At 38.9% G+C, this 26,862-nt stretch overlaps 3 protein-coding genes across 3 annotated transcripts in view; 2 read left to right on the top strand and 1 right to left on the bottom strand.

Moving 5' to 3' along the window:
* The first annotated feature begins 583 nt into the window (after positions 1-583).
* On the top strand, positions 584-10,102 carry memo1 (mediator of cell motility 1). The gene is made up of 9 exons (XM_030155169.1): positions 584-1,029; positions 2,739-2,820; positions 2,921-2,989; positions 3,102-3,214; positions 3,702-3,813; positions 4,240-4,382; positions 4,529-4,605; positions 5,131-5,235; positions 5,434-10,102. Exons 1-9 carry the CDS (start codon positions 969-971, stop codon positions 5,563-5,565), a joined length of 894 nt encoding a protein of 297 aa, XP_030011029.1. The 5' UTR covers positions 584-968; the 3' UTR covers positions 5,566-10,102.
* A 1,376-nt stretch (positions 10,103-11,478) lies between these two features.
* Positions 11,479-14,871, bottom strand: mkks (MKKS centrosomal shuttling protein). The gene is made up of 4 exons (XM_030155168.1): positions 13,710-14,871; positions 12,918-13,099; positions 12,727-12,837; positions 11,479-12,635 (listed from the first exon to the last, which is right to left on the bottom strand). Exons 1-4 carry the CDS (start codon positions 14,689-14,691, stop codon positions 12,207-12,209), a joined length of 1,704 nt encoding a protein of 567 aa, XP_030011028.1. The 5' UTR covers positions 14,692-14,871; the 3' UTR covers positions 11,479-12,206.
* A 2,417-nt stretch (positions 14,872-17,288) lies between these two features.
* Positions 17,289-26,862, top strand: part of slx4ip (SLX4 interacting protein) — a 35,278-nt gene continuing 25,704 nt past the window's right edge. The window contains exons 1-3 of the mRNA XM_030155171.1: positions 17,289-17,645; positions 24,922-25,011; positions 25,332-25,458. Coding sequence (XP_030011031.1) covers positions 17,619-17,645; positions 24,922-25,011; positions 25,332-25,458 — 244 coding nt within the window. The 5' untranslated portion in view covers positions 17,289-17,618. The remainder of the gene's footprint in view (positions 17,646-24,921; positions 25,012-25,331; positions 25,459-26,862) is intronic.

The raw sequence follows: 26,862 nt of genomic DNA, 5'->3' as shown, positions 1-26,862 counted from the left end.
CTTTAAAACTACGCTGGTGGACTGTATAATTTTACGTTGTAGTGATGTGGCTTGCTTTCTTGCTGAACCTGTGAGAAACCGCTTTTGCTTAGTTGCCATCTTTGTTGCTGCTGCAGCTACATGGAATCCCCATTCCCACAATGCACTTTTCCTATAGACAGGGTTCTGTAAACCCTGAGAACTTCATTTAGTTTGCAATGTGTCATAAAACAGAACTTTCAGGTCCTTCCTAAAGTATATAGGCCTACTTCATCATCAGTCTGTAGGTCTATTTGTATTTCTATTTTACAGACAGACAGACAGACAGATAGATAGACAGACAGACAGACAGACAGACAGATAGATAGATTGATTTTTTTTTTAAATGTTACTTTATAAAAATAAAAGAAAATTACCTGTGGCACACAACGTACACACATCCGGCTGTGCACATCTATAATCTAACAATCATCTTAGCAACGGTTACGCCCACTAGTTTTTCTCCGCGAATCAAATTAGTTTGCTTAAATATTCAACCAATCGATGTGCTCTGACGTACTCCATGGCTCCTCTTTGGCACGCCCTTCACCTGGCTCTACATTAAAACCAGTAATCCTGGGATATCGACTGTGACAGCTCTTGGTTTGTTGTTGTAGTCCTGGTCGTGCGGTGCTGGCACATTACAAATATTTTGTATTTTTGTGCCTTTCTAAACCACTCGGTAATATCCCAGGACTGGCTAAGTTGTTGTCATTAGCTGCTTTTCCCGACTAACTTCATATTAACAGCCAACGGCCAGCTGACGGTAGACCGAGGTTGTTAGCCACTTTTCCAGTTGCCAATCGAACTACCCTTTGTCTCTACACAAACAAGTCAGCTAGCAGGCGTTGTTTCTTCCCTGGTTTGGCTAACACCGGCGTCTGCAGTTTTTTTTTTTTTTTCGCCTGACATAAGTGAAGCAAACCAAGATAGGCGGCTTGGGAACCAAGATGTCGAACCGAGTGGTGTGCAGAGAAGCAAGTCACGCCGGGAGCTGGTACTCTGCCTCGGGTAACTGTCAACAGAGAACCGGCCGTGTTAGCATTGCATGCTAGCTGCCTATTTTGGAATTTTCATTCTGAGACAGCGAGTTTTATTTGTTATATTGGGTATTTATTCTGTACGTCTGACATCGGTCAGATTGCAGAAACGGCCTGACAAACATTTTGCCGACGTAAACGATGAAATCAAACGTTAGGGGTAGACTGTATCCAGCAAATGAAAGCTAACATAAAAGCTAGCTAGTGTTGACTGCCTCCTATCTTATCCTGTTTGGTGCATGGTAGTTTGAGCTTGTTCAGCACTTCATTTGGGGTCGATCGATGGCAATATTTAAAATACAGTCATACATAGGCTCGGATTTGGGCCAAGTAATTAAGATACTAAAAGCTTATTGTTGTTGGCTAATAGTACTGAACTTCCTGGCCTATCGTTACCATCTATTTGACTTGATTAGCCGTTTATCGAGACAGTCTGTCAGCGACTATTTAACTTGAGCTGCTTGTACTGTTATTGTCGGGTTGGTTTCTGACCCTGACTTGCTTGACTGAAGTGCAGAAATACTCCTGCCATGAAACAAAAGACTGGGTAGGGCAGGGCAGAAAATTGAAGGTTTATGTTGCACCCCTTCCTCCATTTCACCAGCTGACTACTTTTACATTCATTAAATACAATCATTAAATATGTCTGTGTATCCTCTTTAACTGTAAGATATAACGAAGTTAGAAACTATTTGTTTGGCATTTAAATATGTCCGTACTTGTTCTACAGCCGAACCAAACCGTGCTATTCTCTTATAGAGCTACAGCCTATAGACTGTACAGCTAACGATAATCCTCCCAGATCTCGATGTCCTTGTCTGTTTCATATTCAACTAATTATGCTCGCATTTTTATTCTTTCTGCAGAGGAGACTTCATTGAATAATTAGTCAGCTAATATTTCATTGATGTTGACATGGGGTTAGATGCTTTGTACACGGTCATAGAGTATCTATAAGAGTATCTGGTAGTTTCCACAATAGCACTTAAAGTGCTGTTCCGTGCTCACTTAACAAGTTTAAAAGGACATTATTTTAATATTTAAACTCATAGTAAGGTTTGCACTGGACTGTAAATGAGTAAATGTTTCACCTCAAAGAGCCAGCTTCTAAATGGTTGTCAGAAATGGTATTTTCACAGTTGGGTTACTTTCTTTTGGAGTTATACCTCAACTTTATTAATATTTATTTGGCAAAATACACAATGTTTTGTTTATTTGTCGTTTGTTTTTTTATTCTTATTTGATTTTTTTGGTTGAAGACCTTCAACCTACTTGTTCATTTTATTCTATTTTTTACTGCATGCTTCTTACCTACTCCATGTTCTATGCATGCACCAAACCATTGAAGCAAATTTTTAGTAAAGTTAACCCTGTTTACTTACATGGCAATAAACATGATTCTGAACAACCGACTAATTCATAATGGGATGGAAAAAACAAACTTTGAAGTGCAACTATTTTGATAATTGACAGATATAAAATGGTATGACTCTCTGCCAAACACATATAACTTCAAGGTGAGGGATACAAGGAGGGTTGTTTATACCTTTTCATAGTGAAAATGTTTATTCAAATGAGAAAATAACAATTTTATTCATTAATTTTTAAAAATCTCCTATGTCATTCTTAGTCTCATATTGCTATGCGATAGAAAATGTAATCACATTTTTAACCTTTTAGGGTCCCAGCTTAACGCACAACTAGAAGGCTGGCTATCCCAAGCACAGTCCACGATCAGACCTGCTAGAGCCATCATTGCACCGTAAGTACATCTGAACATTTCTAAATGGTACCTGTGATCCTATCTGATTTTGATCTTGCATGTTTTTTTTTTTTTCTTTTTTCCTTTTCTTTCTGAACAGACATGCTGGGTATACCTACTGTGGTGCATGTGCAGCACATGCCTACAAACAGGTTGATCCTTCTATTACGTAAGTTTTTCCGATTTGCATCATTTGTTTGTTTCTTCTCTTGATCATCCTCACCAGTGTGAACAGGTGATTAGTTCAGTGTAGTGCTAGATTAAATCATGTTGTCTTCCAGTCGTAGGGTGTTCATCCTGGGACCTTCACACCATGTGCCGCTCTCCCGCTGTGCCCTGTCACCTGCAGAAGTCTATAGAACACCCCTCTATGACCTGAGGATCGACCAGAAGGGTATTCATTGTTTGATTTGTTTTGCTGTTTTGTGTTTGCTGCTTGATCTTACATGTTGATATAACACAATAGCTTGGGTTGTATTTTGTGAAATATAATTGCACAATTAAGGCCAAAAAAACTAAACAACCACGTCACCTTTTTCCAGTCCTACTGGACTGTTTCAGAGAGAGAAATAATAAAACATGCAAGCTAAAGTAAAGAGAGCTATGTTTTGCATTTTTCCCCCAAATATCCATTCTACAGAACACTACTGTGCAGACCTCAAGAAGTCTTTGTAGGCAATACCCTTTTAAAATTCCTCCAGGGACCAGACAGTTCCCAGGCTATGGGTGTAAAGTCTGTCTCAATGATGAGGTTTTGCACAGCTAGGCACTTATCGCGATTCTCAATTTAAATGAGTCTAGAGCTCCAAAAATTACTTAATCAGCTGACATGGTCATGATTACATGCACAAATTAAAATCAAACTCACCTCTGTCTTACAGTTTATGCTGACCTCTGGAAAACTGGGTTGTTTGAGCGGATGAGTCTGAAGGCAGATGAAGATGAGCACAGTATTGAAATGCACTTGCCTTACACTGCTAAAGCCATGGAAAGGTAATTGACATTGGTGTGACATTAAGGAGAGGGGACTCACAGAATTAAGGTTTTTGTCTTATAAAAATAAGAGATAATACAATGGCACTTTTAGGATTGTTTGTTATTATTTCTGATCATTCTATACAGGCTCTAAATGAGGAACACATTGCTGCAGTGGCACATGGAAAGTGTTTGTGCATAATTGATAACAGCCTTCTGTTAGGTGTTAGGTTGGCAGGAGTCAGAGGCATTTTCTTGGAAGAGCAGGGATCAGGAAAAATGGAGAGAGCAAAGCACATTAGCGCATTTCCTTGTATATATATCAAGTGTATATAATGGACAATTAGTGTGATTTTACCATGCAGCACTTACTTGAAAAGAGTTTTGACTTTGACACTCAGTTTTAGTAATTAGGTTGTTAAATTTAGTTTTTCCGTTTTGCAGCCACAAAGACGAGTTTAGCATCGTCCCTGTGCTTGTTGGAGCCCTCAGTGAGTCTCGGGAACAGGAGTATGGGAAGTTGCTTAGCAAGTACCTGGCAGACCCTTCCAACCTTTTCATCATCTCCTCTGACTTCTGCCATTGGGGTAAGTGTAACCTAATGACACAAGTATTAAAAAATGACTAATATTTGGAATAATCCTTCCACTAGAAATATTACTTGTGCTCCTTTAGATAGTGTGATGTGACAGTGTGGAGTGTTGTACTAATGTATATTTCTATTTTTTTAAAGGCCAGCGGTTCCGTTATACATACTACGATGAATCTCAAGGAGAGATCTACAGGTCTATTGAGCATCTTGACAAAATGGTAAACTATGTTTAACTAAAATAAGGCGAGAAGTAGCAATAAGAACTTATTTGGGTTATTTGGCTGTTTGCATTGAGGAGTGGAAATTGTTAAATGGATGACATGGCACTTTTAGTGCTATATTTTGTTTTTGCCTGTGAAAAATACTGCTTTTGAGTAAGATGAATTAGGGCATAGGTAGTCTGACTCACAGGAAGTAGCCTGTGGAAATAAGCCTGTCATTGGTTGACTGTAAGTTGTCGTTGTATCTTAAGTGTCACTCAAGACAATTGTGATTAATTTAAAGAAATTAAAAAAAGTCAGAGAGGTTTTCTACCCTACCCCACAATGATAATTGATTCAGCCAGACCTTTTTCCAGCACTGAAATGACATATTAGATGCTTTGTCTTTGCAAAACTAGAACATAAAGGATATGAATGTTGATTTGGGTGGCTTTCTTGTTGTTATGACTTTGTTTTCTTAAACTAACTTACAGAAATGAGTAGTATAAATTACTTTTGTTCCAATTTTCTCTACTTGTGAAGGGGATGGGCATTATAGAGCAGCTGGATCCCATCTCTTTCACCAACTACCTGAAGAAGTACCGTAACACCATCTGTGGGCGTCACCCAATTGGAGTGCTGCTAAATGTGAGTACAACAGAAGGAAATACTCACCAGGAGTATCATTTTCCGGATTGTGCTGAAATATTGACGGGTTTGTCTGGTAGTGAGGAAGAGTAAATATCGTGTAATGGTGATGCTTTCCTTCTAGCCCATGTGTGAGTAAACATTCCTGGCATACCGTATGGTGTGAATCGGTGACTAAGTGATGTTACTGTTTTGCAGGCTGTGGCTGAGCTGAGGAAGTCGGATTTAGAAATGAACTTCACTTTCTTGAACTACGCCCAGTCAAGTGAGTGCAGGAACTGGCAGGACAGCTCTGTGAGTTACGCTGCTGGAGCACTCACCGTCCATTGAGGTCAACTTTCACAGGGGCTACTGCAGCACCGTCACCCCGCTCTTACTATCTATCGCCATAACCTGACCCAGACACCCTCCCACTCACCCCACCCCAGTTACGCCTACTACTTGCAGGAAGGACCTAGACACTCAAAGCCAATACAGTCTCCTTTCTCTGTTTCTCCCTCAGCTCTCTCGCCTTTCTGCACTCTCCTCTCAGTTTGAAGTGTGTCTCAGAGCTTTTGGTTGAAATATTTTGCTTGAAGTGCAGTTTTGAGATTATGTAGGAGAAAATGAATAGAGGAGATAGGAAGAGTGCAAATTTGTTTTGGCTTGGAGTAAGCATGGGGAGATGGAAATTTCATTTGGGTTTTTAGCAAGGACTGTAGTTGTCCTTTTAGCCCCTTTTTATTTTTCTGGAAAAAAAATGGATTTTAGTCGCTACAATGCAATCTTTACATCTGGGCTCATGGCGATCTGTGCTCATGTAATTTGCCTCAGTAAAGGACTGAAAATTAAACTGCAGAAATTAATGGAAATTAATTCAAGAATATTGGTGCCAGATGAAATTGAGTGTTTTTAATTACTGCTTCAAGCTACGTATGACTTAAACTTTAGAACCAGTGTCATAGGTAAATCTTACCATTGCTCAACATACGTTTTAGTTGCTAACAAAGGGCTGCAACCAACAAAATTCACTAACCCCCCTATGGTATGAAACCAAAAACATTATTACTCTCATATCCCTTTATGAAATATTACCTATTCTTACATTATTTCTTTTATTTCTCCCTCTTTAAGTAGTTTTATTAGATGTGATAGTATTTACTCAAGTAGTTTGTGGATTTGAGCAAAAACAGTGGTGTCATTTATGCTCTGAAGCCAGTGATTAATTTTCCCCATAAAAGTAGTGTGTGCAACATGCCTCCCAGATCCTAATTTTCTGTTTGTAGCATTACAGATATGTTTTTGTAGGGCTGGACTGCCGTCGCAGGTGCTACAGAAATGGAATCAAAGCTGGATATTGTGTAAATTTTTGTCTTAGTTTACACTGCCACTTTGAATTTCTGTAGTTGTTAGACTGTCAGCATAGGAGACTTGAGCAATTTGACTTTTGTGCTAGAAATGTCTTTTGTTACACATTCAGTTGTGTAAGAGCAGCAAAGTTGTAGTGTTTTTGTTTTTTTCACGGTAACTACCTATCAGTCGGAAAACCAATTGGATATGGTTAAATTGAGTTACAGGTGGTCTGCAATTTAGAAATATAAAGATGTAATGCTTTGCTTTGAGGGTTAACAATCTTCCCAGATGTTTCTACTCTATTTTACTGTATCTGCAACACAACATAATAAATATTAGTATTATGAAATGTTAAGATGAATAATCCGTTATCAGCAAAGAAAAGAGGTTTCATTCTTTTTCAGAATAATTAGATCTGCTGTTAGAAATACTTCTTTGCTAGTCATTTACAGTGGCAGAATAGGATTTCATTAACAGTATGATATAGGCAGCACATAATGTCAATATTCCTCTCCTAGATAATGCAGTCCTCCTAATATTGGTTGCTCTCACAGCCTACGCAGGAAAAAACTGGGGACATATAAAATTGAACATTTAGCTACAACATGCCGTTAAGCCAAGTGGGCACAGATTGAAAGATGAATCCCCCGCATAACTTGACCTCTGATGTTAATTCCAAGGTAACTAGTAAAGCATGACACACTGTGCTATTGTGCCTTTTTATCACTGTTACACATATACATTTAAAGCATATTCTCACTTTTAGTCTTATATTAGAATGTGTATCCTCAGTTTTCCCTCTACATGTATCCTTCTTTTGCTTAGTTCCCAACAATGCCACCCAGCACTCCAGGGGTGTGTGACCTGTCCCCTAACCCCCGATACCTTAACCCCCCCGACTCCACCCTTCATCTATTGGTCTAAAATGGCACCAACTGTTATCTCCTTTATCCAGCAGGGAGTGGTGTTCTGTTTTCTCCACCTCACCTCATTCCTGTAGAGACAAAGGCTGAACCTCAACACTGTTCATTTTCTGTTTTATGGAACTTTGTTTGTCTTTTAGAAATTGTTTTTTGTATTATTTTCTTCTTGCTTAGAGAATGGGAAATTACACGTCACAAACCTAAAAAAAAAAAGAAAAAAAAAGAAAAAAAAATACTACTTAACTACTCCCTAAATGGAGTTTTTTGATCTCAGGTTCCACTGACAAAGCATCCCAAAAGGCTCTTCAGAAAAGGCCGAGGATTCATGTTACAAAAAAAGTAAAATGTACTGAAAAGCACGTCTGCTCTGGTGTCTTGTTCTTCTGCTATTCATAAAATTATTGACTTTCATTATTGAAATTAAATGCCTCTTATTTTGTATTCAGTCTTTAATGAATGTATTTAATTTCAACAAAATCTCAACCACAGAAACAGATGAAGTGTTAAAGTTATTGTAAACTCTTAAACCCAGTTTACCACCCATCAAACATGAATGGAAACATATAATTCAGTGCTGCATACTGCTCAGACTGGCATTTTGGTAAAACAAATCTGTACTATGTTGATCCTAAATCCTGTATCAGTTTGCAGTCGGGACATTTAGGTAAATGTCACCAGTGTCATTGCAGGAACCTAGTATTATGAACCCATTTTAATCTCTTGTAAGAGTAAAGTGAGTTCATTTCAAAGTTGTATTATATATTATGTTTTGAATGGAATCCTGTTTTGCAGTACATGGTTAAGATATCACTTTTTAAATTATCTCATTTCCAATTGATTATATTCCTTCATCAGTGAAATACATAGTGACTGCAGCTGACAAGCTCAACGAAAATGTTGGTGAAAATGTGTCAGTGAATTCATAAACTCCCCGTCTTTCAGAATTCTGTGTATGATGATGATGATCAGCTTCACCCTAATGGGAGGTTTTACATTTTTCCAGCTGGTACTGCCAAACTGAGGGTAAAGTACTAGTGACCTGTTTGAAAAAATACTAGTAGTAATTGGATAATACTTGATTACAATGTGCTTAATGCAAATCTTATCTTTTGAATCCAAAAGAGAAATACTGGAGGCCAAAGCTGACTTTACAGCTGTATTTAGTTGCTGCACAGGTTTTTGAGTCATTAAGAGAGGAAAGCAAGCAGGTTATCCTTAGTGAGTCTTTGTAGCTCAAAAAATAATTTATTACCAACTAAAACTGTCCTGTTCTCCCTGTCCTATTTAGACTGACAAAACTGATTTGTGTAATTAATTCCACTAATATATTCTTGTTGCACCCTAAAAATACCCTGGATTACAGACAAACCAATGTAAAATTATTTCAGTGTGCTGTTTTTCCCATATCTGCATTGCACAAACCACTTATGGTAATACTAGTCCACTTGTTTAGTCAACCATTCCTTGTATGTATCTCTTTGGTAATGTTTATAAAAGAAAAATCTATTTTAAAGGAATTAACAGAAGCCTCCATTCGGCAAAATGACACGAAGCAATGAACAAGAGCATAATTTTACTGCAGATGTGTGTCTGTAAACAAGATGGACTGGTATTTGGAGGCGAGGGACATTGCTTTACTTCACACCTATTATGTTCCAAGTGTAATTGTCTTCGCTCACTGTGTACCTGTGGGAAATTAAGCAATTTGTGCCTCACATTCCAAGGTTTAAAGAATAATCAGCATCTATCAGTGTTTGAGCCTGTGCTGTTAAATATTTCAGCACGCTGTCACACCTCTCTCTTTGCTTTAATGATGAGTCAGAGGAGCTGTTTATGTCCACTCAACTGTACAGGGAAGCTTTAGAATACTTTATAAATGGAAGAGATTATTGACTGATCCTGAGTGTCTGACCTGTGTGATGCACTGCTGTGAGGATTTGGTCAAGTATCTCAGATATGGTTTAATCCTGACAAGATTGTGGCACTTTCTACATCACATTAAGGCCAGTATTCCTGTGGTACTCTATCCTCCCTGTCGGACAGTCCCAGCCAGATTTGCCTGTTTCTTCCAAGAGATGCCTTTATTCTTCGTTTAACTCTTAAAAGCCCTCCAGCATAGGGAGGTGCCTGCTCATGGGACCTGTGGCATGTGCTGCTTTAAAAGGGAAAAGCCGGAATTTGGTTATTTGATGTGTTTTTGTGGGGAAAATATACTAGAGTGATTATCTTCGAGGTTATTTACTGTTACAGATTCAATATTATTCGCAGGTCCTTGAGAAAGTCTGACAAAGTCTTCATTTTTAAGAAATAAATATTAGACCTTAAAAGTCTTAAATTTGTGAGGTTTAAATTTCCTCATTTGATTTAATTTAAGTTATTCATCCTCAGTTTCTCAAGATCTGTGAAAATCCAACTTTCTGATGTTGCCTTGTAACAACTGGAGATAACTAGTCTTGTATTTTAACTTGACATACAAGTTGGCCTCTACATAGGACAGCATAAGTACCTATCTATTACCTACAGCAAGGAAAAGATGACATGGATTGAATTTGGTTAGAATAAGTAAAAAAAAAAAAAAAAAAATCTTCTAAACACATTCAAGCTCACACAAATTGAAGATATTAAACGGCAATATAAACAAATATGCAAACAGGTATATATGTAAAGCCAATTATGTTTAATTTAGTCAGTCCTTATATGGGGTCTTTAGCTGTACTTTAGGTCTAGGTGCACAATATTAGGTTAAAGCAACAGTCAAATTAGAAACATATTTCCAGGTAGAGAAACTGTTGCTTGACTCTGAGGGATAAAACAATATGAGGAATAGAGTGTTGACCTGTCCTGAACAGTGAAGCTTAATGGTATCATTTTTAATATCACTTATTTATGTTGATTAGAAAAAAAAAATCCTCGGTTGTAAACTACCAGATGGTTGCAAAACAACTCTATTTTTCACTCAATCTATTTTTTAATGAAAAGCAAGTATTTTCCAATATTTAATTTACTGATCATGTGGAGTAAATTAAAAATTTATTACATCAAAACAGACAAAAATTGAAACCAAAGGGAATTTTTCAGCTAACTATATCCTTAACTGAACATAAAAGCAAGCGTATACAATCACTGTCCTTCAAACTACAGGGTTGTATTAGTGATGCACTGCTGCCAAACATGATGATGTTTCTATGTTCACTATGGAGCCTCTGAAAGTCCAAAAGGTTTTAAAAGTTATTAAACATATAGAATGGCAAATGATATCAATATTTCCCAAATCAAAACAGTAGGTTCTCACGTTTATTTGGATAGTACAATTTACTGTCACAGAGGAATAATGAAACTAAAATATATTCACATTTACAGTCTGTAATCAGAGAATACCACCTTTTGTCTGACTGATGTAAACTTCTTTCCAATAGAATGAATAGTTTTACACTGGAATGGCTCTAAACATACAGTGTTTAGTGACTGTATTCACCGTAACCTGAGGACACCAGGTAAAGTCTTTTACAGGATGCCTACAGGTAAGGCATACGGATCACACTTGGATAACGTCTCATTTGTTCTGTGCTCATATTGACCTGTGTTTAATCTTCTGCAGAGGTTTGTCTGAATGAGTCTGGTGTGAAGTGCCTAGGAGAATTTGGCAATGCTCTGTCTATCTGATCCCTTACAACACCGTCATTTGCTGTGTTTAGCCTGTGTTTTATTGGACTTAGAGCCTTTTACCTTCAAAGATAAGACAGTCACTGTATTAACCACGTTGCAGCACTGACAGACACACTGCTCCATATTAATGAGCCATATGTGAACCACAGGCATAGAGTAATGGTTTGTAGCTGTTTCTCTTCTGTCAGAGGTTTTACAAAAGTAATTTGAAAGACTATTTAAGCGAAGAAAAGCTCTCATTCCATTTATCTCTTTAAAAAAAATTATCCGTCTTCCTGAGAGAGTGGATGAAAAAAGAAACAGCAGCACAAGAGTATTTTAGTCAGAAATGACACTCATTTTATTTCAGATTAGAAGAGAACATTGTATAAAAATGTTTCATGCATTTTTTTTTAAATATAAATCTAGTGATGCACAAGGAAAGATTTTGCAAATTCAAATGAACATTTAACAAATTGTACATACAAAAACTATACAGTGACCTATTTTCTACTGAATATAACAACAAACTACAAAATGTCATAAAACACTGAATACTGAGGTACCACTGGTGAGGTTGCTTGTTAGTCACTGGGTTTTAACATTGTTGAAACAAAGAAAAAAAGAGTGGAAAATTACCACAACCATGTGCTGAGGGCATTTTAGTCCTCTATACAAAAAAATGTTTGTAACCTTGCAGCCCCACCTAGTGTTAACAATGGTGAACTACAACAGGACTGCTTGATGAAACCATAGTGCAGGTACACATATAGGTGGAGAACAAGGCTGGTAAATTGACCTGAGAAATTCAGAAATTATACCAAATAGAGAGATTAACTCTGTTGAATTATGTAGTATAATTTATATTATATAGTATAATAAGTAACAAAACGATGTAAACTACAAATAAATAACATAATGCAAAGGTAAACAAACAGGACTATGACCCACTCCAGCTCCAAGGTTCTAATTGATTTTCTGTCTGTGCCAAAATTAAGTGAATAAAAAAAAAAAATAGCATTCAGTCATCAGTACAAACATAATTCTACACTGGATGAAATGCAAATTCTTCTAATTTGTATCTTGAATTATATATTGAACATCCAGAGCAAGATTAGCAGTCTCTACAGCAACCTGCAGTCCACTGAGTTTAGATGTGAAGGAGTCAAGCACTCGTACCTGCAGATGAGTGCCTTTAGACACAGGTGCAGGGGAGAATTCTGGGTATTTGGTGTTTAGATAGGTCCACTTCTTACTTGGACAACTTTCCACTAATCCACAGCCACAGACACCCAAACTATTCTCCATGTGGTCTTCCACCACATCTGCAGGAAGAGTCCAATAGTGAGCATGAGTCAGATCGGTTAAAGAATTCCCGCATTTGTGATCCAACGCTGCAGCCACCGACTCCAGAGAGCGACAGAATCCCTCTGCTCCGAGCAGGTACTCAGTCTGTGAGCAGCCTAACAGTGATGCAGACTCTATCACCTCTTTTATGCACTAGGATAAAAATACAGAATATTCCTAAACAGTGAGTTTTCTCTGAAATGAATATATGCCAAATGGTTTAAGATTAAATAAGAAATCTCACCTTATTTCTGATGTAAGCAGCTAGGTGGGTCTCAGTGCACCCACCTCCCATGAGGGCACATGGTTCCCTTAGGGTGAGCCTTAACACATGCTCTGTCTTCTGGCACACCACCTACAGTCCAACAAACATGAATGAAAACATATCCACAAATCCATCCATCCATCTCTGAAATTACTAACTTATTAACTCACCTTTAACTCACTTAACATTGTGTCATTCCTGTGACAGAGGATCATTGTGCAAATTGCAGACTCCCCAGATGGATGTATATGCAGCATTGTCTTGGATCCAAACTGCTTAATAGTGAGTTCCTTTACCTTCCCATAAGCCTTGGGTGGGATTCTGGTATGTAATGTGGCCACAGGTTGGGCTCCTATTTTTTTTTTTAAGTTTACAGGAAAATAACAGGAACTCAGACACTCAAAAAAATGCAGAAATGTCATGTGGATGCTATTTGAAATCACTTAAACACAAAGGTTCAGACAATTTAGACTCATAAGATTCATGAATGTATCCTTAATTTCCCTTCAGTAGCTTCATGTTTCTCTGTACATCGTTAAAATGTGTTATCCATCCTTTAGAACAAGCCTACGCATTTTCTAAAATACAATAAAATACTAAACTCTGATTTGTTACTTTGCTTACACCTTTTTTTCTTTAAATGTCATAAATGCAAAAAAAATTTTCACTGACCAACTTAATTGTATTTTGTGTGTGTGTGTGTGTGTGTGTGTGTATATATATATATATATATATATATATATATATATATATATATATATATATATATATATATATTTCATTTTGCTGTGTGAGTCTATGAGAGAAAATAGTGACATAAAATGGGTTTTAAAAAGTAATTTAAAAGTTATCATCTCCTTAAGTAGGTCCAAGGGCCCTGAGCCTCAACTTTGGTATAGACTAAGAACAATATAAATGATATTTCCAATGATATATCTACAGAAACAAATGAAGAAACCTACCTGCCAGCTGAGAAAGTGACTCCATGAGACTAATTCCCAGTCTCTCTATCACTGTGACACTTTGCCCCCTCAGATACTGCTGTAGGACTGGGTGGATGACCTTCTGGCATACAAACAGATTCACTCCATCTTGAACTACCTGTTTTCCCAGCTCCAGGAGTTGATCAAGGATCTGTGAGTCTGTATCTGCATCACCATGCAACTCAATGTTCCCGTCTCCTAGTTCACAAAGGTCCCCAGCAAGAGATGCACTAAACAACACAGTGCATAGTGATCTACCATGTAGATTTTCTGCATTAAGGAAGAAGATGTCAGGCATGTCAACTAGCAAACCTGGAAACACTGCAGAGTCTAGAACAGGATGACCTTCAACACAGACAGTCAGTGTCTTGCCAAGCCTGGCAACACCAGTGTTATTACAGGGAACAGTCAGCAAAAAAGCTTGGACAGCCAATTTGCTGATGTGAAGGGCTTCTGGCTCGGTTAGCACACATGCAGGTTTGCTGGAGATGACACTAAAAGCTAAAGTGATGAAATACTGACTGCTGCAGAAGTCCAGTTTAACTTTACATCCACAGTTTTGTCCTTGAAGGTAACTGGTGCACAGACCCAGCAGGTGCTTGTTTACTATGATGGACACGTTTCTTCTGAGTCCAGACTGCTTGGCTTGTTCAAGAAGAGTCAGACAGAGAATGGCAGTAAACAAACCGCAGTCATTAAAACGAGACACGTGGTTGAGGACTGAAGTTCTTATTAGATTTATAAAAGGTTGTGACGAGGACAAGGCTGAAAGGAGTACTGAGGAGGTGGACGTACTGATAACACGCCCCCCGATGTTGTTATGAATTTGTTTCAATCTACCTGCAGGACCAAAGCATGATATCAGAAGCTGCTTCAGAAGACTAAGCTTGTTACAAATGTCAGTGTTGTCCAGGGGAAGGTCCGTACAAACTGATGGAGATTTCTTTACGACTCGAGACATCACTGCGATAAAATACCAGTGAAGCAGTTTCCCTTTAGGAGGACTACAGACACCGTAAATTTAACTAACTGTGGGTACTTTGACTGCGCTATCCATTTACCTTACATTATCGGCGATTATCTCTATGAAATTTTCAGCCACATTCAATAGAAATCGTTAACTTTGCTGCTTCCGCCTTGACTGACTGCAACGCCTGTAGAGTTGCCTTTAGAATTGCCTGATCTTAATTGCATTTTTTTTTTTTTTTTTTTTTTACGAATTTTAAAAAAAAAAGCATTCCATAACACATAAAATCAGCGTATCGACCCACAAAATTATTTTATGTACTCTGAAAGGAATTTTTAAATTCAAATTAATGAAATATGCTTTTGACATTTGTTCATTCTTTTACATTTTGCCAGTCGTTTCCATGGCATCGACGATAGCGTTGGGTCCTATAGGGTCTTATTTGACGAAGTGGCAGCAGTCGCTTTTCCTACTGAAACTGTGTTAAGACTTATTTAATCAATATATACATATAACTATATTATTTACATCTATACTCAGTTAACTACCGTTGAAATGAAGACGAAGGTTTTCGCCGGCATTGTTCTGACACTCGTGGGACTACAAATGTACTATGACGTCATCTTTTGGAGCCCGAGAGTTTGACAAACATTTGAATGTGTTGGCGGTATAGACCTGAAGTAACTGAAATTATCTTAATGTAGCAACACAAAGGGAGGCGTTGTTATATGGTTGTATCTCTTTAGTTTATTTTAACTAACGTGTTCTTAACTTTCTAAGCTATTCGACAGTTAAGGTTAGTTACCGTCATTATTGTGGAATACAGTAGCAATTGATACGGCCTTAACAGAGTGATCGAAGGTCAGTAAAATGTACAGCAGCCTTTTACAGGAGATGAAAATCAGTGGTATAATCTATATTTGGTCTGTGCAATGTGGTGCAGTCGTATTACAGTTGTTTTGGACAAGATTGGAATTTGAGTTTCGGGAAATATTCACAACGAAATACCTCAAAATTTCACACACACAATACGTCCTAATAACACAATGGGAAAAAAAAAATAGAATTTTTGGCAAATTTATTAAGAAAAAACATAACGTACATAAGTATGTCCAGCGTTTGCCATGATACACATGATTGTGCTCAGTTGCATCTTGTTTCCACAACTTGATTGGAGTCCATCTGTGGTAAATTCAGTTGATTGAACATGATTTGGAGTCACAGATCTGAGGAAGGGGGCAGGAACGTTCCAGCAGCATTGACGGTCCCAATGAGGTCAGTGGACTCCATCATCTGTAAATGGAAGAACTTTGAAACCACTAGGACTCTTGCTAAAGCTGGTCGCCTGGCCAGTCTGACTGATAACAGTAGAACAGGCGTCACCTACCCTGGTCCTCCAGAGCAACTATCTTGCATGTTTTAGATGTTTCCCTTTTCCAGCACACCTGACGGTCGTTATCAGGCTTATGCAGAGCTTGATGATAGGCTTATCATTTGAATCAGGTGTGTTGGAAGAGGGATACATCTAAAACATGCAGGATAGTGGCTCTCGAGGACCAGGGTTGATGACCCTTGCAGTAGAAGGACTTTAAGTCAGGGAGGGGACCAAGAACCTGATGGTGACTTTGACAGAGCTCCAGTGTATCTGTATGGAGAGAAAATGATGCAGTAGTGTACTGAGACATCCTTGATGAAAACCTACTCCAAAGTGCTCTGCTATGCACCTCAGACTGGGGCAAGATTCGTCTTTCAACAGGACAGTGACCTGAAGCATACAGCCAAGATAACAACTCTGTAGATGTCCTTGAGTGGCCGAGCCAGAGTGCAGAGTGTGCACTGATGCTCCCCATCTAACCTGATGGAGCTTGAAAGGTTCTGCAAAGGAAAATGGGAGAAACTGCCCAAAAATAGTTGTGGCAAGCTCATCATACTCAGACTTGAGGCTGTAATTGTGTCAAAGTATTGAGCAAACGCTGTGAATACTTAATGTATATGTTGTATTTTTATTTTTCAATAAATTTGGAAAAATTTCAAACAAACTTTTTTCACTTTGTCATTATGAGGTACTGTGTGTAGAATTTGGAGGCAAATAAATAAATTTAATCTATTTTGGAATGAGGCTGTAACAAGAAAATGTTTTTTTTTTTTTTTTTTTAAAGTAGTACTGTGAATACTTTCCAGATCGACTGTAGATTATTGATCAAAATTTCCCCATACACACACACACTGAATGTTTAAACTACATAATTTAATTGCACAGACTGACAGTTCAATTAACTGTGCACCTCTGATTTGACTTTTGATAAATGTATGTTCAAAATTAATCCAGCAAACTAGTTGTGTTATACAGCAAACTTTGTATTTTATCTGATTCAGATCCTACTGAAAGAAGCTGACACTTAATTCATCCAGCCCTAATCCTATTAACTAGGGTATGTACATCCCACTGATGTACCGTGATATGCTGTCATATTTCTGTGTTTTATTCTGTCATTTATTTTTTTCCCCTGACCTTATCAGTTATATTGTTCACAATAACTTCATGTCATTGTTTTAATTAGTACCAGTGTATTGGGGTGTTGGAGGAATTAAGTTAAAGGCAGGTTTTAGTTTTGATAGGATATTTTATTATCCATTTATTAGATATGAATTAAAGCTGCACAACTTATCAAATCACAGCAATATCAGCCTGTACTAATATATAGTTACATATAATCCTTTCAATAAATAGTGCAGTCCTAATACAAATGATTAATTTAAGGAACTATTTATTTATAGTCAGTATGGTCTGCTTCCGTAACTTCATAAATAGCAGTGATAATACAATATTTTTAATTCTATGTTTTCGGGTGCTGTTGTTATCCTATCAAACTATCTGATACATGACTGTTCTTTCAGGACGGACTGTTGCGCTTACTCCAATGGCTCCTTCAAAATTTGTTATTAAGGTAAGAAAAAATAAGATCTACTGTATGGTGTGTTCATTCAATTTTCAATACAGAAACAGCCAAGAAAGTAGTGACAAGAGAAGGGAGTCATAGCGGTTTACCTCAAAAGAAGCATTCTGACCAGAGGCGATTTCTCAAAGACTGCAAGGGAAGCTCAGCTTCCCCTAAAATTACGCAAATTAAATGGTTAAATATGTGCGGTTGTATTGACATTTCATTGACTACAAATGTGTTAGAACACGTTCATCTCAAAGACGAGTTCGTTCAGAATCAGCTTTATCACAAATCAACGGACTCGATGTTGTTAACTTCTCATATATTACCGTTGCACTATTTTCTCGTACAATCTATGGTCAATGTATTTGCCTGTAGAAGTTCAGCGTCCGTGCACTTCAATGGGACTTCATGAAACAGTTTTTTTCATTGCCTCAAAACTGGACGGTAATTGGATAAATGCCGCAATGTTGTCCCGCCCCCAGACACTCAGCATCTCTGGGGGTGAATGAAGCTGTTGGTGGACCTTGGCTGGGCTGGATGCTGAGCTTCTACGTGCTGATTGGAGGATCAGTCGAAAGGCTGAATCCCATTTGATTGACAGCTATTTTGAGATCTACTCCTTCACTTGACAGAGTTCAGTTTAATACCGTCGCACATTCTGCTGGGAAATCGAGAGAGAAACCGCTACGAAATTACTTGTTAATTTCTTGCACTGTAAATACACAAATCATGAGGAATGGAGGGCCGAATTTATGTTTAAATAACTTGACTATTTTTTTGATGTAAGCTGACAATGAGCTTCCCCTCTCTGAAAGATGGGCAGCTGCCACTGATTCTGACTATTTACGAATATAACATTGTGGGGTTTAAGTTATAAGAATATTTGGAGCAGAAATATGTTTTTTTCAAATGAAGCTGTTAAAACAACACACTTAATTTAAAAAATTTCCTATGAAAAATGAAGCATACATAAGTTTAAGACTGAACAAACGTTGTGTGTGTGTGTGTGTATGTGTGTTTTGGGGGGCACATACATAATATATGTGCCTGCTTTGGATTGCATTGGAAGTGTTGTGCGTAATTTTTAAGTTTTATGTTTCTTTTCACAAATATAATACCCTTAGAAATGTAAGATGGTGTTCATAAGCCTATTATTTTATTGTACTACTTTTAAATAGACTATAATGCCAGCTGCCACTTGATTTGCAGTGTTATTGCATGTTTTATGTATGAAGGCTTTTAACAAAGGAGGGCAGGTTCAACACAATAAAATCTGAAGTTTATTTAATACATGTAATATTTTATAATTTATGTTTTGTACATCTGTCATTTCTTGGAAAGCCTTGTAATTAGTCAAAAATGTACACACATAAATGCCAGTAATCCCATGGATATTCATTAATTCCATAAAGTTTTTGCTGTTAACTTTAAAGACAAACTGAATTTTAAGTTAGATTTATTACAAGAGTGGAATGTCTTTGTACATGTGAAAAGTGACTGATCTTGTTGAAAATCTGAAAGTTTTGCAAAAACAGATTAATATTATAAAACAATATGAGAATCTATTCTTGCTTTTCTCACTTACTATATATTGTATATTCTTCTGTTTGAATATTTTTTGTTTGCTTTCTTCAAAGGTTTTGTTTAAGTGGTATTTCTTCAGCCACTAGAGGGCAGTGCAGATGCATATTTTCAGGATTTACCTCCACATTTTGATGTTGTTATTCATCCTTTCTGGTCACCTTCTGCAAGTCTAAAACCTGACTACCTCCCTCAGAGCCTTTTGTTAATGGGCACAGTGATATGAAGCAGAGGAAACTCATTCTATTAAAAATCCAAGCCCTTCATCCTCTGTCTGATGCTTTGTCAGGAATAATGCACATCAGATGTTTTTGTTAAGTGCAGGGAAAGCTGCTGGCCTCTCTTTTGTTGATGTTTCATTTATTGAGAGTTTTGGACGAGGGCTGCAGACATTTGCGCTGATCTCTCACATCCTCCGTAATGCCATGTGTGCCTAGTTGACCAGATATTGCATTCATTCCCTTTATTTGTTTCATATGCATGCCTGCATACAGGCCACCACACCACCACCCCCCCTCAGCTGGTTGTGGGAGAGTAAAACCCTGGAGGTTCACGGAAGGTTCCTTCCCACTGGGCACATAATGATACTGTTGTGTTACTCTGCCTGAGAAAATGCAAAGAGCCTCTACCATGCTTAACCAACTAACCACAAACAAGTATGTTAGAAGGGATCAGACCAAACAATAGCATTCAAGGCGCTACCCTGGGTTCCTCTTTCGCAAAACAAACACCATCACCACCATGTTTTTTAATGTATGACTAAACTACTCAGGGAATTAAATCACGAAAATCTGTACAAACGGATTGTTTCATAAAGGCGTGTTGCAAACATTGTTGCGTTTAACATGCCATTTGAAGTAGGCTGTTCACCAGTGTGTTTTATGATCCTTTCTCCTAAAATATTTTTCAAAGCACCTCCCTCCCTGCTCGGGGGAGCTGCAGGAGGTGCTGCTATGCTTCTTCTTAAATAGGCTTAGGTTATATAGTGACCTGCCACTTCTCAGACCTCCCGAAAAGGGCCTGTAGGCTAAACCACTGATCCACTGAAGCGCTTGCTGTCTGCCAGGACATTACTGCTCAAGAGCCCTGCAGTCTGCCTTCTATTAGCAATATGCACTGCTGACTCTCCCACTACCTAATGTAATAGGTTGACCCAGACACCAAAGTGGTTTAAAACTGAAAAATCTGAAGTATCACAGAACAGTTTAATGTCAGAGGTTTACATGCTGTTTAGTGTTGTTGTCACTCTGTAGATGAGCTCATATCGGGCCACACACATCATGCCTCTGTACACAATGGTTGCACTCTGCTTAGAAACATTTTGACATTTTCCAGCTTGGGGAGTCTTAAAAAGCATGTGACCATGGTTAAAAAAGTTTTTATCTGAGCAGTGCTCCCTTGTACCTTACACTGTCATACAGAATTCACTTTCTTAATGAACTCAAATAAGTCCCAGCCTGCTGTTTCTCTCCATCTACCAATTTCTCAAGGATGTTTCTGCTGAGTTTTGTTTGCCGAGTGTTACCTGGAGATATTCTTGTCTGTTCATGCAGCTGGAATTCCACTCCTGGGTTGTGTCTCTTTTTATCATCAAATAAAGAGGACTCAGGTGTGCTAACATTTACCTGAATGAAGGGAGCTTTGCACATAAAACACTTCCGCACTCTATCTGTAAATAACATTTGCCTCAGTAATAGAAGTCCCAAGTCTTGCTTGTCAGTATCTGGCAGTTTGAAAAATTAGAAAACAGAATTGTATTTTTTTAAGGGGAAGCCCAGGTGACTCACAGCATAGAGAGAGCTGGGAGTGAGGCAAATAAAGCCTGAGAGCAAGGTTGTCACACCCACAGATCTAAAGAGCTCCCCTGGGTCTTTGCAGACTCCAGAAAGAAAGAGAGAATGTCAGAAAAAGAGTGAGACAAAGGGAGAGAGATGCAAGTTTTATTGAGTGAGACCGCATCTGCTGCCCCTGCTCTCCCAATGTAAACATCTGTGGCTGGTTAGTGTTAGCCTCTGAGCTAAGTGCAGTCCGAGCAGGTCTGGTTCTTATATAGCACGATAGCAATGGCAAAGGGCAGTGAGGTGGGGAGGCGGCTGAAGCTGCTCATAGAGTTTGGGCCCAGTGCCCAACTTGGAGCAGCATAGGCGGGAGGATGGAGAGCCGGGTCTGGGAGAGAGATAAGGGAAGGTAGAGAGTGTTTTGGGAACTGAGAGTGATATAGACCAGAGCTCTGAAGACCAGAAAAGGGAAAGGAGTTGTCAGAGGGTTTGAGTCAGAATTTGTTTATTTTCGGGAATAAATATAATGAAATTGCTTTGTGTACTGGTGCACACTGTGTGCAGATCAGGTCTCAAATATTTTAATGTTTTGTCCTTGTTAACCCTTTGTTCCCCTGCAGGTTATGCTTATCTGATTGGCAGTGGGGAGAATTAGGATAGAGGAGTTGAGCTTAGCCTCCAGTAAGACTCAGTCCCATTCACTCACTGTGTGACAGCACACAAAAGATGGCACAATAAAGGATTTGGTATTAAGTAGCGCTCCTTGAAGCTTCTCATTCAACCTTCAGCCTCTGTTCATAACTCTAAAAAGCCTGTGCAAGGTGGAGAACAAAGCAGTGCTGGCCCACTTTCGTATGTCTGAAAAGAATAACTTCCTCTAGAGCTTGGCCCTTTATCAGACCTTTCTTTTCGACAACAGCGACAGTTACTCAGAATATTTTCTTAAATGTGTCAAAGAAAATAGAACAACATAGTTTGTGAAAACAATATATGGTAAAGTCAACTCAGTGAGGTCTATGAGGGTCTTGTGTAGGATACAGTAGAGTTTATTGACAAAGGCATATTTGATATTATGTTTTGAGGTGGTCATTTCAAGTATTTACCTTGTATTTGGTTTCCAATTATTAGTGGAGCATACTGAGTTACAGATTGGTATGTTAAAGGAAGATAAGGCTCTTGTGGTCTGTGTTATTCAATCTACGAGTATTAGCTGCTTACAAAGATCTCACTAAAGAAAGCCCATTTGCCAGGGAAAGGTCAAAGGTCATGGCAGAGTTCACCATAGAGCTCCACTGGTCACTCTTTTTGCTCGGACTTCACAAATTTAGACCACATGATGTGATTGTAGTCAAAGCCTTTGTGTAAAATTAGATTCTACCCCCTCTTGTTTCTCCTTACGTCTGACGCAACATAAATGTCCGTTTTTTTTAAAGATCTCTACACTTAAAAAAATAGAGCTTGACTCAAAGAATGACACTTCATTAGAAATTTAACTTCTATTACATCCTTGATTTCTCTGGCCCAAGTAAATTGTTTTCTCATTAGTGTGATTGGATTAGTTTACATTCCTGACAAAATTCCCTTATTTATGAGAAGCCCAGGGAATCACATGCCGTTTTTGTGTGAGGGGCAGACCAGTGTTTATCATTAATGTCCAGCTCTCAGCCGGGTCTTGTCTGCTCGTCTAATGTGATAAAAAGAAGTTGGTTTAAGGCCTGCTAGATGTCTGGCTTTCAGCCCTAAACACAGAGTCATTTAGAAGCTCAGAAACCACTTAAGGAGATTCACCCTGCTATGCCTCTCCATAGGGACTGTACCTTAAACAGCTCTCTTCATTCCCAGATGTTGATCAAATTAACCTCTAGCTGCTCTTTAGAGCTTTGATAAGCCTATGGAATTCTGAACCATGTAGACTAGAGCATTAATGTTGTACTACCTGTCACAGACAGTAGATAATTGTCATTTTTAGTGGATGATACCAAACTTTCCTGCGACTAATTACTCACTGTATACTAGTAGAGGCTCTGCAAAACCACTTTAGGCCTTAAACGTCATAAAGTAAAAGAAAGGTGTCAAAACGGCACTCAAGTCCTCCCAAAGAAACCACAGTGGGATTCAGTCTGCCCCACTTTTTGACTGACAAGGTCAGAGCCTCTGTTGCCAGGCTTTCCCACACACTGATAATTGTTGGAGGCAGTCAGCTGAGGCCGCCAGTCATCCGTGGACCGCTGTGAGACAAAGGGCAAAGGATGGAGAGAATACTGATCTGTAGGGAAGAGCTGATAGTGACAGGCAACATGCACACATTTTATACATGAGGGGCTTGGACATAAGGGGGGCTCTGTTATGGTCCACAGCATTCTTTTTTTTTTGTGAAAGCATGTCTTGTGCAACAATAGTTTTATTTATTTTCCTCATAGTAAATTTTGCAACTTCTGTTTTAGTAGAAATAATATTATGCATTTAGCAATTGTCTTTTGATGTGGGTATTTTGTTCTTTGTGTTATTGTTACTACAATATGTTATTAAAGAAATCAGATGTTTTATTGCATGTTTGCACACTTGCAGGATCTCACATTCTGCAGAAGATGAATGCAAGATGACAGCGGTCAAAAATGACTAAAACTATCCACTTATCAGTCATATGGGGGCGCCATATCCTCTAGTTAATGTTTGAGCAAAAGTAAGGAAGCACACGTTGGGTTTTTTCAAAGAGATGATTAGAAAGTTAAACCTCTCAGAAGAAAAAGTTGTTTGCTCAGTTCCACATTTTAATGTTAAACCCTTTCTAATGCATCTGACACAGACTCCCTCTCTAACTTTCTAACCTTTTTAAAGGAGAGGAAGAGGAGACTAAAGAATTTGGAGTTGGGATGCTTTTGTCCAGAAGTAGGACACAAGTAGTAGGAGCCTTCTTCTACACACCCTGTTAATTCATTTGCTCACGTCATCCTGAGAGCAAGGCTGTAGGAACATCTCTTACGTCTGGTTGTGGAGTTTAGTCATCCTGTCTGCGATCCTTTAGCCCAGGGGAGAAGCCTGGCTCAAAACAAAGCTTTTAGTGTGCATTCCCTGTTATCAAATGAATTGCCTCTTCTGTTTGTACAGTCTCTTTTCACTTGTATTATGACACTGAATTTGTAAAAGCTCCTGCTTCCATTTTATTCTGTAAAACACCTTTTGGTACGTTGTCACTGTGTATTTTTGGCCAGTATTTTTTGCTCCTCTGTGTCATGTTGTGGGTGGTCTCAGTCCATCCATTACTTCCTTGTCCTGGGAGAAGCGAAGTTCATACAAGACCCACATCCATTTGCTCTCTGCAGCGGGCAGCTTTTGCACTCATGTGTAAACCATAATCAGGCTAGCTGTAAGATGTAACGGCAACTTAACCAGCCACGGCGTTTCTGGCCTCCCCGTCCCTTGTAGCTTATTGTCGCTGACACGATGACGTACTGCTTTAGGAATCCACTCTGCAGCCCAATACTTTCTACAGCACTCTGAAGTTGTAGTGCAGAAGTACAGATATGTGGAGTGCTTTAGAGTGGATATGTGGAGTGTTATCACTAGTCTGCTATGAGGATAATCCTTATTTATATGGTGTATCTCTGAACATTTGTGCAGCCCCCTGTGACCTGGGGCTGTGACTGTGTTATGAGGCTTGTAGATCAGGAACATACTCTTTATGCTGTGAGAGTGGAAAGCAACAGGCCATATTTTTCTCGAAAGATTGCTACATAGATGGCTAGACAGAGAAACTGGAGGAAGGGGAGTCTTGTGAGAGGCCTAGGGTGATGTTTGAGGACACAGGGGGTCGTTGTGGTTTGTCTCGCTGTCAATCACCCACACTCTGATTTCCTTTGTTGTCTGCAAGCTCAATGCCCCTCAGCAACCTGTGGCTGTCCTTCCTCTTTGTGTTACAGTGTGGGAACTTTGCTGTGCTGGTGGATCTCCACGTACTGCCCCTGGGCGGCCAAGAGGACGCCAGCTGGTTTACTACGGACCACATCGAGGTAAAGACACAGGGAGAAGGGTGTGTGTGAAAAAGCATGTGAGTGAATATGTAGTCTCTGTTCCGGTGGGGGCCTTTTCAGAAGAAGGCAACAGCGTGGAATCTAAAATGACTTTGAGCCTTGTGTCTTTTCTTCCTTAGGGTTTTCATTGTTGTAAAACACTGTTTCCCCACTTTTCCAGTTGTAGAGTTACCTTAGTGGCTTTGAGATTTCTTAGACCACTGTCCTGTTTTTTTGTTGTGACCACCTTTAGCTTAAATGTCACATGTAGTAACTCCAAATTCACTGGAACTATTGAATTATACATCCACTGTTTGTAGGAAGTTGCAACTCTGGTTCGAGACTCTGTGGAGCAGAGAGTCAAGCAGTATTCAGAGTTCCTCCACAACAGAAGATTGCCCAAACAGAAGAAAGAGCTGGCACCTGCTTCAGCTTTCCATGTTAAAGGTAACTTTGGAAACCTTCTTACAGTCCTCCAAAGTCAGACATGTAGGAGTCAGTTTCTCATTCTTGCCACTATCTTTATTTTCATGTTGTGTTTTTTTTATTCAGTTAAAAAATGATTTTAAAAATGCACCATATTGTCCCTGATGCAGCCTCTTCTCTCTGACTGTAGTCACCACTCATTGGTGTTAAACAATGTCCAGCCCAAAATGCTACTATGTCACATTTATCACTGATTAAGTGAAAGGAGAGAATTAGCTGTGAACTGCGTTATCCTTCCAGTTCATTGTAAAATCTGGCTGAGTACTTTTTTTTTTTTACCTTTAGCTCAAGCAGTTTAACCTAGTAATGTGTTGCTTTTCAAAAATTTTACCCACGAATTTTTCTACTAATGTACAGTGGGGCAAAAAAGTATTTAGTCAGCCACTGATTTTGCAAGTTCTCCTACTTAGAAAGATGAGAGAGGTCTGTAATGTTCATCAGAGGTACACTTCAACTATGAGAGACAAAATGAGAAAAAAACATCCAGGAAATCACATTATAGGATTTTTAAAGAATTTATTTGTAAATTATGGTGGAAAATAAGTATTTGGTCAATAATAAAAGTTCAGCTCAATACTTTGTAACATAACCTTTGTTGGCAATGACAGAGGTAAAACGTTTCCTGTAAGTCTTCACCAGGTTTGCACACACTGTAGCTGGTATTTTGGCCCATTCCTCCATGCAGATCTCCTCTAGAGCAGTGATGTTTTGGGGCTGTCGCTGGGCAACTCGGACTTTCAACTCCCTCCACAAATTTTCTATGGGGTTGAGGTCCGGAGACTGGCTAGGCCACTCCAGGACCTTGAAATGCTTTTTACGGAGCCACTCCTCTGTTGCCCGAGCGCTGTGTTTGGGATCATTGTCATGCTGGAAGACCCAGCCACGTTCCATCTTCAATCCTCTCACTGATGGAAGGAGGTTTTGGCTTAAAATCTCACGATACATGGCCCCGTTCATTCTTCCCTTAACACGGATCAGTCGTCCTGTCCCCTTTGTAGAAAAACAGCCTCAAAGCATGAGGTTTCCACCCCCATGCTTCACAGTAGGTATGGTGTTCTTGGGATGCAACTCAGCATTCTTCTTCCTCCAAACACGACGAGTTGAGTTTTACCAAAAAGTTCTATTTTGGTTTTATCTGACCACATGATATTCTCCCAATCCCCTTCTGGATCATCCATATGCTCTCTGGCAAACTTCAGACGGGCCTGGACATGTACTGGTTTAAGCAGGGGGACATGCCTGGTGTTGCAGGATTTGAGTCCCTCTCGGCATAGTGTGTTACTGATGGTAGCCTTTGTTACTTTGGTCCCAGCTCTCTGCAGATCATTCATCAGGTCCCTCCGTGTAGTTCTGGGATTTTTGCTC

The sequence above is a fragment of the Sphaeramia orbicularis genome, chromosome 15 (genome assembly GCF_902148855.1).
Source record: "Sphaeramia orbicularis chromosome 15, fSphaOr1.1, whole genome shotgun sequence".
Classification (NCBI taxonomy): domain Eukaryota; kingdom Metazoa; phylum Chordata; class Actinopteri; order Kurtiformes; family Apogonidae; genus Sphaeramia; species Sphaeramia orbicularis.
The sequence above is the reverse complement of the archived record's forward strand: the minus strand, read 5'-3'. Positions and strand labels throughout refer to the sequence as shown.

What these genes read in the sequence shown, in the direction of transcription:
- mkks (XM_030155168.1), bottom strand. Translation starts at nt 14,691, where the DNA reads ATGTCTCGAGTCGTAAAGAAATCTCCATCAGTTTGTACGGACCTTCCC. An exon ending in GTCACTTTCTCAGCTGGCAG is followed by an intron (nt 13,100 to 13,709) that starts GTAGGTTTCTTC and finishes AAAAAAAAATAG; the next exon opens with GAGCCCAACCTGTGGCCACA. An exon ending in CTGCTTACATCAGAAATAAG is followed by an intron (nt 12,636 to 12,726) that starts GTGAGATTTCTT and finishes TTTTTATCCTAG; the next exon opens with TGCATAAAAGAGGTGATAGA.
- memo1 (XM_030155169.1), top strand. Translation starts at nt 969, where the DNA reads ATGTCGAACCGAGTGGTGTGCAGAGAAGCAAGTCACGCCGGGAGCTGG. An exon ending in CAGGTTGATCCTTCTATTAC is followed by an intron (nt 2,990 to 3,101) that starts GTAAGTTTTTCC and finishes GTTGTCTTCCAG; the next exon opens with TCGTAGGGTGTTCATCCTGG. An exon ending in TTGAGCATCTTGACAAAATG is followed by an intron (nt 4,606 to 5,130) that starts GTAAACTATGTT and finishes CTACTTGTGAAG; the next exon opens with GGGATGGGCATTATAGAGCA.